Source organism: Schistocerca piceifrons, chromosome 6 (assembly GCF_021461385.2).
Source record: "Schistocerca piceifrons isolate TAMUIC-IGC-003096 chromosome 6, iqSchPice1.1, whole genome shotgun sequence".
NCBI lineage: Eukaryota > Metazoa > Arthropoda > Insecta > Orthoptera > Acrididae > Schistocerca > Schistocerca piceifrons.
In genome coordinates this window covers 124,780,965-124,796,890 of record NC_060143.1, presented here as the reverse complement: position 1 = coordinate 124,796,890, position 15,926 = coordinate 124,780,965, and the positions used below count along the sequence as shown (strand labels likewise).

The 15,926-nt window shown below is 38.7% G+C and overlaps 1 protein-coding gene across 1 annotated transcript in view; it reads right to left on the bottom strand.

The window, feature by feature from the left end:
* The window catches only part of LOC124803010 (UDP-galactose transporter senju), an 84,543-nt gene that overhangs the window by 18,372 nt on the left and 50,245 nt on the right, over positions 1-15,926 (bottom strand). The window contains exon 5 of the mRNA XM_047264116.1: positions 172-357. Coding sequence (XP_047120072.1) covers positions 172-357 — 186 coding nt within the window. The remainder of the gene's footprint in view (positions 1-171; positions 358-15,926) is intronic.

Genomic DNA, 15,926 nt, shown 5'->3' with positions numbered 1-15,926 from the left:
ATTTCTTGGGAGTATAACAATGGATTGTAGTCACTCATTCAAAAATTTTCAGAATAATGCTCTTGACCTGCGCCATGACATTCATTAATGCAGAGGTGAGCCAAATATAATGTAAGAATACTTACTGCTTTGTTTTGACATCACAATTTTTTTGTGAGAAACATAACCTACCTGAATTACAATAAGCAAAGCGTTGAAACTGAAATGGAAGCCAGCCTGGGAGGCAGTTGGTGTACTGGTAGAAGTAAATGAATTTTTTTTATCACTGCTCATATCAGTCTCTTTCATCATACAACCAACTGTAAGCAGAACCAGTGACAACCACTGTTTACCACTTAACTTCTTCTTAAATAGCACCTGAAAAAATCAGAAATAACCAGTTCCATTAGCAATTGTGTCATTTTTAGTTCATAGAGAACCACAACATATGGACTATACATGCAAAAGAAATCTTAATGAACTCTGATATGGTACAGCATTTGGACTGAAAAAAAAAAATGTTACAGCAAATTACACAACTGACAAATGTGTGCCTTCCAGCAAAAATGCTAACTACTGTGCAGTTATTTACCACCAATCTAGAACCTTATGTATATCTGACTACAGATACTCTTAAGCATTTTTTCTTTTAAAAAAAGAAAAAAAGAGAAGAAGAAGAAGAAGAAGAAGAAGAAGAATGAATGGATGAATGAACTCTAGTAGAATTTTTAGAGGAAGATGGTTGAGAGGATGAAAGAAACTGGACAGCCAAACAGAAAGATGGTGACGGTATTGGTAGCAAGAATTCAAGGAAACTGTAGACCATAACTGAAACAAAGAAAATTCCATGGTTATAGAAATAACTTTTTGACAAAGAAAATATCCTATTATAACTTATGAGATAAGTGTCTACCACCAACAAGTAAGTGTGTTGGTCTTTGTTGACACAGACACAGCTTCAAGGAGGGAGCAACTACAGGTACACACCAATGTGAACATAAAAGAAATTAACATTGTGAAAAACATATTCCTACAGCACTTTGAGTCTTATTTACCACTAAAAGAAACATGGCAAAATTTAAATAAAATCAGATATGGGACATTCATAACTTCTGGATTAAAGTGCCTTGTACTATCTTACTCAGAGGACAAGCTGCAGCCAAGATTTGGAACCCTGTTGCCACCAGTACCGTAAAATTCTTCAGTCTATTATCAAAGAAGAAAAACACATCCACTATTCACAAACATTCGAAGAATACAGCATAAACAGTCTGGAACATTAGTAAACAGGCAATAACAAAAATACTGATGTGAATGAAACTGACTTCCCAGAAAGAGCTGTGGCAGTAATGATGAGGCACAAAAATCTGATCACCACTAAATTCATTGATTACTTGTTGCAGTGGCAGTGAACACTGCACCTACTATTAACAACCAAATAAAGATTATTAGATTTACTTTGGCAGACAAAGCAAGCACACTGAAAGACATTAGTTTCAAAAAATGCATAGTGGAAGATGGAATAAAAACAATATTATCCTCGACTTTCCACAGTTGATTTTGCCTAATGGTTTTTCTTCCATCCCACATCCTAATGCTGTTTTTCTTTGTTACTAGCATCTAACTCATGCTTTATTCAGTGTTCATCCTTTTCATTCTCGTCTTTCTTGTGTTTTACTGTTGACTTCCAAACCTCATATGCTCAGACTTCCAAGCCACACTCTATCAACAGTCTTGTACGTGCACAACACATGGCTACATATCACACATACACAGCAGTCCACAGCTGCCAGAGATGGTGCGCGCGCGTCTGTGTGTGTGTGTGTGTGTGTGTGTGTGTGTGTGTGTGTGTGTGTGTGTGTGTTTTTTCTATTTCCAAAATAAGGCCTTTTGGTGGAAAATGTAAATGTTTAGCAGTATTTTCATTGTGTCTATCTCTGACACAATGCTTCCAAGACACTAGTTTCAAACATACAAACTCTACGAAGATTACAAAATTAATTAGGTCACCATAATGATTTTTCTAGAAAAACATTGAAAATGTATGCACAGTTTACAGGGCTAGCCAAGATCTATCATTGTAAGCAGTTCCTCTTGATGTTGAAGCTCTTGTGTCCAAACTTGCTCACAAATAAATTTGTTTTTGGGTTGGATGTGGCTCGAGTAAAACACACTTTTTCCTCTTTTACTCATCAAGTTTTTTATTAAAGTATTCACAAATTGGAAAATGTTATATCCTAGCCAGTAATGCCACCCGAGCCCGCTGCCAAAAGATTGGCAGCATCAAAGTCCGGACGCCGTCCGCATAAGCAGCGCCAGCGATACAGGAAATCGCCGCAATTCTGCGCGCGCCACCGCTGGCTTCTGGCTTCTTAAGCGCTGGAGTCGCGAGCGCTAGGACAGTTCTGAATTCGCTGCTCAGTTGTATACTCGCCACCGAATTGTGTACTTGCTAGTCAGTTGTGTGTTCATCGCAGCAGAGTTGTTGTTTGTCGTCAGCCGACGCTGACCTAGCCGCTCCGACTCGAACTAGACAGATCTCTGTAGACACGGAGTTCACTATTGTGTTTCTGTATCTTCATCAATAAAGATAAGTACCGACTTTTATTTAATCAGAGTGTTTGGGTTTTCATCTTTCTGTTCACTGTTCCAGCGGACCGGTCGGCCCGCTATTAAAAGTGTGGCGGTGACTTCGTAAGCCGTTTCTACAGCGAATTGTTTGTCGCTACGAACGCCACAAAAGAAAACAGACCTCTTTTTTTGTACAGTGATAGATAAACCTTACAAAGATTTAAAATTCCCATCTCAAACAAATTCAACTGTTCAGCTGCCCATCATTTTGTTTTTGCACTTCTGTAAACAGTGACACTGAAAGTTTAAGAAGTGCACTTTCTCACAGTGAAGATAATGGGGAAAACAAAAAAAAAAGTGAACCACAAATGCATGCATGCACACACACTTCCACATAAAATTAATGAATATTAAGCCTAACCATAACATTACCAGTCATAAATGATGTTAATGATGTTTTTTTTATTTTCAGCTCTATGTGGTTGCAGATGACAAACTGTGGAAGATAAACAACTGTAATGCAAAACATAAAAGACCACAAAAACCATAGTATTTAGTAACAAGGTATACACAAAAAAATCATGTCTGTTTTCAAATTTGAGAATAATTCCTTAAAAGCTCAAATTTGTATACACACAGTTAGTAAAGAAAATTTTTCCTTGTGTTTAATAGAAAGAAAATAAAAACCCACTGACAATGCTTTAACTTCATTGAAACATATCTCGATCAAGGAAGAACAATTGTGTTTTGCTGGAGGCAGACTCCATTCAAAAACAAATTTATCTGTAAGCAGTTAATCATTCAGGACATACTTCTTGAGAGACTTAGATATGGTCTAGCGACTCATTTATAAAATTAGATATAAACCACCAAGTTCTTATTTGAGACCCATTTTATTACTTCCAGTCTTCTCAAAGGTGTCTGAGGTGGTGGCCTAAGATAAAATATTGGCTCATTTTTCTGAGCAGAACGTGTTAACTACTACTCAGTTTGGCTTTCATTACAGATACTCCACAGACAATACCATGCAAGACCTAAAAACTGATGTCAGGGCAGAGATAAACGAGAAAAAGATTTTGTTTGCATACTTTAGGGTCTTCTCAAAGCTTTCAACTGTGTGGACCACAAAATACTCCTGTGCTCACTGAAATGTTATGGCATCAATGACATCCCTCTTACATGGACAAAAAGCACACAGCCACATTTACTGATTGTATCGTAGTAACAACATTAAACATAGAATGGGGGTACACAATATGGGAAGTCTCGCAAGGTTCACTACTGGGTCTTCTTTCCTAAGGCTGAAATCATTTCTTTCTCAGTTTCACAGGTGAGCAAAAGACACACACAAGAATTGTTTCAATTCTTGACTACTTGTGCTGAAGAATGACAAGAAGGGAGTGGTATTGGATGCTTCTGTTTATTCATTTAGTGCAATGAGTTGGACTTACTTTACCTACTTAATTTGTTTCCCTGTATAGGTGTTCTGCTGGAGAACTGTCCTTGGGTACTGAATTTCAACCAGCAGGCTGCCAGGGTCAGAAATAATGTAGGGTAATTGTACTCACATCAACTAAATTTTCTGCACTGTTCTAAGCTATTACATTAAGATTGGCAGATATCAACCACCAATTCAGAAAAACAAACATGAATGCACTAGAAGGCATTCCAACTGAAATGGCAAACAAAACTGCAATGAAAATTTTGTCGTAACACTTCAAACAATAACAGTAAGCGTTAATTATGTACAATATGTCAATAATGTACAATATGTCAATAATGTACAATATGTCAATACTGTACAATATGTCAACTTTTCGTGTAATCTATTAGCAAAAAAAGCACTGACAATGAGCTACTGTGTATAATAGGAGAGAACATTTGCAGCTGACTCTCAAGCAATGTCTCTGCCACAACTGGAACTTCCCTATCTCTGAAGAATCTGCTTCTGTGCAGCCCTTCTAGTTGAACAAAACTGAAACAGTCACTTGACATTAAATTTGAGCAGAGACAAATATGTACAGTAATTTCTACTACCAAGTCACCGGATTGATTCCAACATTGTAGCTGCTGTGTGTTGTCATCACAATACAACAATATTATTTTGAACAGCATTCCACTTCAATTTTGTGGATTAAGGGCTTAAGATTTTCCATAACCCTGCACAGCAACTTACAAGGTTTACCGTCGATATAAAATAATTAGTCCTTTCATGTCTCAAAACAATGGTAGCAAAATTTTAATGGTGGAATACTCAATCTTGTTAAGTGGAAATGACACGTCTCCATTCCATAAATTGTTACTTGCTGTGTGGATCATGGTGATAAGTTCTCACTGTCTGCGCAAATTAACTCTAAGATCATCTTTAAAACAACAGAGGAATGGGATAGCAACTTCCACACACTGTCAATTGTTGGTTTCAGTTGGAAACATGAAGTTTCCTGAAGGAAACGTCATGACAAATTTAGATCCATGTTGTTGTTGTTGTTGTTGTTGTCTTCAGTACAGAGACTGGTTTGATGCAGCTCTCCATGCTACTCTATCCTATGCAAGCTTCTTCATCTCCCAGTACTTACTGCAACCTACATCCTTCTGGATCTGTTAAGTGTATCCATCTATTGGTCTCCCTCTATGATTTTTAGTCTCCAAGCTTTCCTCCAATACTAAATTGGTGATCCCTTGATGCCTCAGAATGTGTACTACCAACCAATACTTGCTTCTAGTCTATTTGCGCCACAAATTCCTCTTCTCCCAGACTCTATTTGGTACCTCCTCATTAGTTACATGATCTACTCATCTAATCTTCAGCATTCTTCTGTAGCAGCACGTTTTGAAAGCTTCTATTCTCTTCTTGTCTAAACTATTTTTTGTCCACATTTCACTTCCATGTATGACTACATTCCATACAAATACTTTCAGAAAATATTTCCCGACCCGTAAATCTATATTCGATGTTACAAATTTCTCTTCTTCAGAAACGCTTTCCTTGCCATAGCCAGTCTACATTTTATGTGCTCTCTGCTTCGACCATCATCAGTTATTCTGCTCCCCAAATAGCAAAACTCATCTACTACTTTAAGTGTATCATTTCCTAATCTAATTCGCTCAGCATCACCTGATTTAATTCGACTACATTCCATTATCCTCGTTTTGCTTTTGTGGATGTTCATCTTATATCCTCCTTTCAGGACACTGTCCATTCCGTTCAGCTGCTCTTCCAGGTCCTTTGCTCTCTCTGACAGAATTACAATGTCACAGGCAAACCTCAAAAGTTTTTATTTCTTCTCCACAGATTTTAATTCCTACTCCAAATTTTTCTTTTGTTTCATTTACAGCTTGCTCAATATACAGATTGAATAACATCGGGGATAAGCTACAGGCCTGTCTCACTCCTTTCTCAACCACTGCTTCCCTTTCATGCCCCTCGACTCTTATAACTGCCACTTGGTTTCTGTACAAATTGTACATAGCTTTTGCTCCCTGTATTTTACCCCTGCCACCTTTGGAATTTGAAAGAGAGTATTCCAGTTAACATTGTCAAAGGCTTTCTCTAAGTCTACAAATGCCATAAACATAAGTTTGCCTTTCCTTAATCTATCTTCGTAGGGACAGTATTGTCTCGTGTGTTCCAACATTTCTACGGAATCCAAACTGATCTTCCCTGAGGTCAGTTTCTACCAGTTTTTCCATTTGTCTGAAAAGAATTTGTGTTAGTATTTTGCAGCTGTGACTTATTAAACTGATATTTTGGTAATTTTCACACCTGTCAATACCTGCTATCTTTGGGATTGGAATTACTATATTCTTCTGCAAGTCTGAGGGTATTTTGCCTGTCTCATACATCTTGCTCACCAGATGGTAGAGTTTTGTCATAGCTGGCTCTCCCAAGGCAATCATTAGTTCTAATGGAATGTTGTCTACTCCCGGATCCATATCTGATTTTAAATGGCTATCGGAGTTTCTCAGTGCATCTGATATGTGGTTGGACACAACGTGTAAACTGTCAAAAGGTGGCCAGAAATACTTTCACTTCATTGGCTGTTTCTCAAAAGGTCCTCTGGCCATACAACAGATCAATTCTTTATCAACTCCACCAAATGTATAAATAAACAATCAACAGGTGTAATGTCACTTGTGTTCAGCAATGTTCCCTAGAGTGGGAATGCAGCCATTATGATAGGCCACTCACACCAGCATCCATAGAGGACCAAACAAAAGGCAAGGTGCTCACTGGGTCTGCCTCATTTTGCTGTTATTCAACTTCTACTATACTGCAGCTTTGGCTAGGTATCCCCTTCTGGAGGTTCCGCCACATGGTGCATGACTTTTATTTGACCACAGTTCAGCAACTTGTGCATCAATGATGATCTCTCACACACACACACACACACACACACACACACACACACACACAGTCTCAAGGGAAGAAAATCCCTGACTCGACCATGATTTGAACCAGGGCCCTATAATTGAGAGTCATCAATGCTAACCACAAGAGTAAGAGCAGCTGACGACTGCCACTACAGTGCACTCTGAACCACCAACAGATTACATGTTCAGTGCACAACACTCTGAAATTGTGGTTTACAGATGGAACTTAACTTACGAAATACTGGCTCAAATGAAACTGTATAGAGGAAGTCTCAAACATCTTTGATGTATACACGCAGATTGAAGTAAAGAATCAAAATTTGTACCAAGGCTATGATTCTAACTTGGATCTCCTGCTCACTAGGCAGATGCACTAACCACTATGCCATTCTGGCACAGTGACTTTGAGCAACTGCACACACTACCCTAGCACGCCTCCCTCTTCAATCCAAATTCCCATTCATTCCTCAGCCTACTTGATACTCCCCCTACCAATACAGCTGGAGAGCATCTGCAGTACTGTTTGAGTTTAGGGAGAATACCAAGTGGGCTGAGGCATGGGAATTGAGGAGTGTGGTGGGCTAGGGTACTCTGTGCAGCAGTGCAAAGCCACTGTGGCAGGATGGTGCAGTGGTTAGTGCATCTGTCTAGTGAGCAGGGGACCTGGGTTCGAATGCCAGCCTGATACAAATTTACATTCTTTCCTCCAATCTGCAGAAATACTGGCTACTAACAATGAACCTAATCTGTCTATTCTGTAGCAATCTCTGAATAGTTTCTATTGGGACTCAGATGAGTTCCTTCAAGAACTCTTTCTGTTTGAGTCAAGGACTAATTCATTATTTGATTTTAACAAAGTTGTTTATGTTAATAAAGATTGTGACCTGAAGAGTGTGTTATAACATTACTAATGAGAAGGCTGCAAATTTGCTTTACCATGTGCTACCATAGATGTCAATTTCTCAATCTCTGGCAGCAACAGCAATAGCATCAGGACTTGAAAACACACAATAACAATAGCAACAGCATCTAAAACTACAACAGGAGCATCAGCACCAGCAACCCATGCCAGCATTTCAGCCATTGAATGAAACTGAAGAAGACTGGAAAGTATATAAAAAATGCCTCATGCTGCGTTTTCAGGCAAGTGAGGTTAAATGTCAAGATTGCCAACAAGCCTTTTTGGTTTCTACGGTTCCTCATTTATATTCCTCAGTTCAAAAGTTAGGCCCATTGTCCAGTCCATAGATGTTACTACTGCCTGACAAATTTCTTTTATTGTCCAACCACTTTTCAAACAAGATACACATGGTAGGAGTAAGGGTATAATTCTTACAACACCGCAAGTAACACACTGTAAGCTATGCAGCGTGGATTACAGAATGCCAGGGGTTGGGTGGAAAATGTAAATTCAAGTGTGAATGCGGTAAATAATATGCTGAAATTTTAATTCATGATGTAGTAATTCACTCAGCCATGGATAAGGAGGACTGAACACAAGCTTTAAGTCAGCCAGACCCCTTCATAGCTGAAGTGCTACGAACAGAGTAGGCATTTGAATTACAGCAAGTGGAACAATAAACTTTTTCAGCAGACTTCATTATTTCACAAGTGGCCCAGATAGTGATAGAGTTCAGTGGGTTTTTGTAGCAGAGACTGTGATTCAAGCTGGAGTTTATTTTCCTGAAAACCATCCCCATTCTTCTTCTTGTTTTGAATGGGCCTACTTTGGACCATGTTTGTTCAACTGATGGGCTTTGATCATTGGCCAGTACTGTCGCATCTACCGCCGATGCAACTCCTTCCTTTCTTCTGTCCAGCGGGTACCTTTCCTTCAGGGCTTTTCCTGAAATCCTCGGACTTCCTTCAGGGTATGCGACACAGACTGACTGTTCTGGATATCAATTATTCCCAGTTCTTTAATGTCTTTTTCAGTTTCTGTCAGCCAAGTGGTGTGAACCTTCTTGTTTTGCCAGAAGGTGAACAGACAGTTGGTCAATCTGTTTGGAGGCAATCTTGCAACATGGCTATAGAAAGCTACCCTTCTTTTTCTTGCCCAGTCAGGGAGCCTCTCGGTATGTTCGTAGAGCTCCGAGTTATGTCACCTTCTGAATTTCCCATCTTCTTCTACCAGGCCTAGGATCTTCCTAAGGCTTCTCCTCTCTCTGACTTCCAAGTTCTCCATCAGACCTCTCCGGTTCATGGAAAGACATTCCATGGCATGCAAGGGTTTTGGTCATATGACTAATGTGTAGTCTTAAGTTTCAGATTGCGTGACATCCATTTTTTGTTGTAGGTCTTCATAGTCAGTCAATAGGCTAGTTCTAAATTGTTGACTCTCATGGATAATGATGTTTTACCTAATAAGATGAGTTCAAATCCATTCGCCAAGATACTCAAACTTTTCAGTCCTTCTGATGTTACCCTGGTCTAGTAACATCTCTCTGTTAGCTTCTTTGATGTCGGGGAAGAACTGTGTTTTCTCCAGTGACACTTTGAGACCCACTTTGGCTGTTTCCTGAGGCAATTTACTTTCATTGTTGCCATTTCAAGACAATCAGCAATCAGTGCCATGACACCTGCAAAAGCCAGACAATCTACAATCAGTTGTTCGTTCTTATGGCCCAGGTAGACAACACTCTGAACAACCACATTGGTCAGTTCCTTGCACCATTCTCTCTCAACCTTTTCAAGGACACAATTGAAGAGAAATGGAGACAGTCCATTCCCTTTTCTCACTCCAGTTTTTATATCGAAGCTTTCTGAGGTCTCACCTCTAAATTTGACCATCGAATGGGTGTTGGTAAAGGTTTCTAGAATGAGTCTGCGGGTTTTGTTGTCTAGTCCTAGTTCCTGGAGTATTTTGATAAGCATTTATAAATCAGCAGAGTTGTAGGCCTTCCTGAAATCAACAAAGGTGACAACCACCTTGTGGTTTCTCATCTTGGAGTATGCCAGTACAGTTTTCAGGTCGAGGATCTCCTCAGCACAGGATCAGGTCTTCCTGAAACCTCCCTGATATTCTCCCAGTTGACTATCCAGTTTATCTTCTGCCCTTGTTACTAATGCCTTGGAGAGAATCTTATATGTTATTGGGATGAGAGAAATTCCATGGCAGTTGTTCTGATAAGTTAAATCTCCCTTTTTGGGAAGTGGATGGATCAGAGCCATGTTCCAATTAGGCGATAATTTCTCTGTTTCCCGGTTGCCCACAGCATTGCTTCCAGCACATTTCCAGATTTCAGCAACGATAGAGTCCTCTCCAGGTGCCTTATTATTCTTTAGAAGTTGAATGCTTTGTCTGACTTCTTCCAATGAAGGAGGTAGTGAGCCCATGGTTTGTTTGTAGTTGAAATCTTCACTAGATCGATAACAATTGAGTAGGTTTTTAAAGTAATGAGCTAATAGGTGGCAGTTGTCCTTATTATCTTAGCTGTAAGCCTTCTTTGTTCCAAAAAAGTTCTCCCAATTTTTCTTGGTTTTTCTTACAATTCCACTTCCCCCAGAGTGTCTGTCTTTGGGCTACTGCATTGTCACACTCTTCATTCCACCACAGACACTTCCTTCTTCTCATGAGGGGGGCGAGGTCATTGGCCGTCTCCACAGAAGTCTCCTTCAGTTGGTCCCAGCTATTGAAATCTGTACTGTTCAGTCTCTGGCTTACTTCTTGTCTGTTCTTAAGTTGCTCTACATCAAATCTTACCATCTGGAGGTTCTGTGTACACTAGTGTTTCTAGGCTGGAGTCTCAATCTGACCTTCGAGAGGTAGTGGTCTGAGTCCAGATTGGCACTTCTTAATACCTTCATATTTTGTATTTCCTTTTGAGATTTTCTTGAAATAGCCACATGACCCATCTGGAATTCACCAAAGTTGGTGTTAGGTGAAATCCAAGTCTTCTGCTCAGCATGTATACAAGGAAAAAAAATTCCTAAATTTCCCGGTTAAAAACACTTTTCCTCGGTTAACATACACATTTTCCATGTTAAGTGACAGTATACCTTCCCTTGGAACTGTAAAACTTATCAATCATTTCAATGGTTCAGGTTTTATATACCAGCGTAGAGCTTCCTGGCACTTTAGAAAATGAACAAGCCCCCCTGCCCAAAAAAAAAGCATTTTGGAAAGATCTTTGATGTGCAGCAACATGTACACTGCATATCTTTGAATTATGAAAGTACACAGTCAAATCCCACCACACTCAGCACGTTAGTTTCCAAAGCACTGAAATCGAGATTGCGATGCGTTTTGTATGTCAATCGCAGCTCATGTCACGTGATCTCGACAGCCAATGACAGCAGATATTCAGAGCATAGCACACACGATGTAGTCAGCCAATAGCAACACCACTGTTAAGTAGCACGAACACACAAAGAGGAAAAGTTAATGGTTTAGATTAATATACACAGTGTAGCTACACGAAAGGCTAAGCTTTCACATATAATATTTTTTTCTTTGCTTGTGTGTGTTACACTTTAGGACACACCACACAAATGTTCCAGTAAAATTTTAAATAACGACAGAAATGTTTGGTCTTCTGGGCACAAAGTTCCTGTAAGTACCGTATTTACTCGAATCTAAGCCGCACTCGAATCTAAGCCGCACCTGAAAAATGAGACTCGAAATCAAGGAAAAAAAAAATTTCCCGAATCTAAGCCGCACCTGAAATTTGAGACTCGAAATTCAAGGGGGGAGAAAAGTTTTAGGCCGCACCTCCAAATCTAAACAAAGTTGGTCTATTGTAATATGAGACACAATTTATAGAATAAATGACGATACAGCTACAGTAGTTTGGTTCGAGTTGTAAGCTTAGCAGTTAAGCTTTACCAGGTAGCCATTGCTATGCATCAGGTGTGCTTCGTCTGGTTTGAATGGGTTGCTTATTTTTCTTTGATCTGATAAGTGCCGTTCTCTTTGTTATAGGTGTTTACGTCACTCTAGGCTGAAAATGCATTATTGTACTGTGTCATGTATTGTTTGTCGCATTCTGATAGTAAGTGTTTACGACCTGTCGCCGCTCGCGGCATGGCTTGCTTACGTGCGCGCTACCGCCGCTTCCAATAAAAAAAAAAAAAAAGGAATTGTCTCATTAGCGAAACAATGGCAAGAGACTGCTATTTGTTGTTAATTATACTGCTGCTTTCTTTGATAATGATCAACAAGAACCAAATAATAGACTGCGTATGATAGATGTTCTGAACAACAGTTTAGCTAAAATTTTTCTCCGTTTGAAAATCTTTGCAGACGCCTCTTTTGTACATTACATTCTGCACAGAAATTAGTCATCTTAGACTTAAAAATCTAGTCAATTGCCGTGCTTCATTTCTGATTGTATCACTATTAGGCATCAGAATAATACGAATATAAACATGACATGATATGTATATTCTTCCGCATTTGCTGCTGTCTCACACTAGTTTCGTAGGTTATTAGATAGACAGGATTTAAATGAGATAGCAGCAAACACGAAAGAATACATGGCAAAATGTTTATATCCGTATTATTCTTATGTTGAAGAAAATACTACATGTGATTCGCAATTCATAAAAGTTCCTATTAGCAACCATCTCTTCTCACAGGTAGGAAAAAATTCAGAATGTAGAGTTCGCCATATTGACAAACATCCCAAATAGTCTTGCCAGTCAGATTTTCGTAGTACATTGAAATGCTGCTACATTCGAAGATGAGCAACACGGAATTTGTATTTACTTCGTTGGATAATGTATGAAAATGCAGTGGTCGAAACTCGGGGCGGAGAAAGAAGCTCGTCTTACACCTTTTTTTTAAAAAAAATTATTTACTGGCGCAGAGGTTTTGGCGCCATTGTGCCTGCGAAGTATGCCTGTGTAGCGCTACATATATTCGACGGCAGAAGTTAGTTCTGGCGGCACCTACCAACATTTTTCAGAACTTCCATTTACTTTGCACTCGATTCTAAGCCGCAGGCGGTTTTTTGGATTACAAAAACTGGAAAAAAAGTGCGGCTTAGATTCGAGTAAATACGGTAGCTGATCCTTTGAAGTGTTAAGTTTTAAGTGACAGTCAAACTCTCTGTGATTCAAGAAATTGATTGCACATTCATACACGTAATACAATTCATCTTACGTAAAAGGAAAATCACTTTGAAAGTAATGCTTTTCAAACCACCATTAACAATATTTTCCAGCAACCTGTTAGAAATAGGTTCATTTCAGCAGTTGCCAGAGAGTGCCAGATATTGCATGTGTGCAGCTACGATAATGCAGGAAGCCCATATGTTTGTACATATATAGCATTAAGATATCTTACATTATGTTACAAAAGAAACAGGACATCAAAAGATACTCCAAGAGCATCAGAATCTCGCAAACTATACTAAAATGCCTAATTTGGCTTAAAATGCAAATTTGTATGTCCTGATTCATAGAGCTTACTTTTAAGAAAATCAGCATGTACCTAAAATTTCCTTCTACTAGCCCAAATTTTAATTTCTAGCTCACTTTTCCTCATATGAAAATTATAAAAAACATAAATTTTATTATAACATTTGTATAAAATTAAGAGAAAATGAAAAAGGTACATGGAGGTAAATCATTACAGTAAATTTGCGCAGTTACAATAATTCACATTTATCTAAAATTTTAATACAAAATACATAGAAAATTATGAGAAAAATGAGTATGTTCATTTTCTTACATTTCCTTTTTCAGAAAAAAAATCAAGTCTGAAGATCTGAGGTAAATAAAACAGCAAAATAAAATTATTCACATTTAACTAAATATTTTTCTTTAATAGGATTTCAATAAAGTGCAAAAGAACCCCCACATTGCCCACCACTCAACTTCCATTTGTTTTGGGCTCCTCTGACCCTATGTACATGGCACTATGCAAAGGCTAACTTCTGAATTACCAGAAGCGCTCCATTTATTTGGGCCGCTATTAAGTACATGAGCGAGTGTGTTGGTTGTTTCAGCCAAATGAAAGTCCCAACCTGATACTAAGCTTTTCAGTGCGGTTTTCAGGCTGCAAATTTTATTGGTGTACCAGTACTGTATTATCTCATGTTTGGCGTAATGGCATGTGTGTATCAGAAGGTGAAACATAAACATGGGTCATGTGGGGAAGATTGGGTGGACAATAAAAATTTTTCCGGGCGGCATCTGGCAGCTTGTTGCTACTGCAGATACAGCTAACAGCCCCACTTCAAGCAGCAACAAGCAGGAAAAGGAACTGCTCATAAGCAATTCAACTGCTCAAGCGCATGAGCATACTGGCAACCACTCAAAAGAACCTAATGTAAATAGTTGTGATGTCACGCTCATTGGAAGCAGTTTGTTGTTATGAAGTATTGCATAGTCTTCATACTGAAGACTTTGACACATTCTGTTGTTCACAGATACTTGTGTATGCACTGTTTTTTGTTGTTGTAAATGGCACTTTTCCTTTGCAACTTACATTTTATTTTGGTTTCTCTCTCACATTCATTTATTATTCTGCAGTAATGGGATACAGTAGAATTCTTTATTAGAATATCTGTTCTTACCAGTCAAAATTACAAAAATTTAACTGAAAACTAAGACCATGAAAAATTCCTGGAATTGTAAATTGTTCCCAGGTTTTTCCCAGTTTTCTCCCAGATGAAAAAATTCCGAGGTTTATCCCGATTGTCCTGGGGCATATACACCCTGTCTGCTTCCTTGGCAGGTGTTCGAAGGCTGAAGACTTCATGACCAACCCATAAGTCCTACACAGATCCACCAATCGTTCCCCATTGCGATTGGTTCTCATATGTGCTGGATAGCTGCCAATGATATTTCTGCTCTTTTTCTTTCTTTCCAGTTGGGCACTGAAGTCACAAAGCAGTTTGACAGTGTGTGTCTCTGGAACTTTAGAGAGAACATCTTCTAAGTCTTCCCAGAATTTGTCAGTTCTGTATGGATCGTGTCTGTTGTCCTGGTTGGTTGGGGCATGTACATTGACTACATTGTAGCACATTTGAGGGAGATGATGCTACAGTACAAAGGTATTCAAAAGATTATCATCTTGTTCTTTATCTTTATCTGCAAGATTTCCTGCATGTCATTAGTTCTCATTGCCCACCCACATGTTGTCTGTAACCAAGCGATTTTGTTTCAAACAATTCTCCTTTCTGGTGTGTCTAGTCTATTCAGTTTTAATTTGTTCACTGTGTGTTCACACTCACATCTCTTACAAACTGAAAAGTTACCATCAATTCAATCACCAATGCAAGACTTCTTAACCAGGCCTTACAAACCAACCACCACTGATTGCTGTTCTGTTAATCATAATGTGTACCACAATAATTGGCACTGAATGAGGAGTCAGTCACAATAAACAAGTTTCAATGCAGACCGAGTGAGGCGGTGTGCAGTGCTTAGCACACTGGACTCGCATTTGGCAGGATGATGGTTCAAAACCCATGTCTGGTCATCCAGATTTACATTTTCCGTTATTTTCCTTCATCACTCCAGGCAATTGCCAAGGCATAGTTACTCTGAAAGGGCACAGATGATTTCCTTCCAATCTTCAACATAATCCAAGCTTGTGCTCTGTCTCTAACGATGTCGATGGGATAATAATTAACTCAGTCTTCCTTCCTTCCTTTTTTCGAAGTGCAGGTAATACTTACCACTTCTAAAATACATTTTGATGGTATAATAAGGTATATGCACAGTGTTTCCTTCACTGACAGCAACTCCTTTTTGATGTAGACAGACTTACTAGTATGGAAGTAATATTTAACCATCATGAGTTTGTGGACATAATATGTCACTCTAAGAGTGAGAGCATGTAACAAATTATGGCACATATTCCTCATTAATCATTTCAGATGGCACAGATTGTATGTACATCATGAACTTGACACTTTTATCTAGTTCACAATTATACTTTCAAGATAAAAACATTTACATTTACTATCTTAAATTAGTGAACATATCTCTAAAATCATTATAGCTTTAATGGATAGGGTCATATACCAATATGTGATGCTTTTTATGATAGGCTA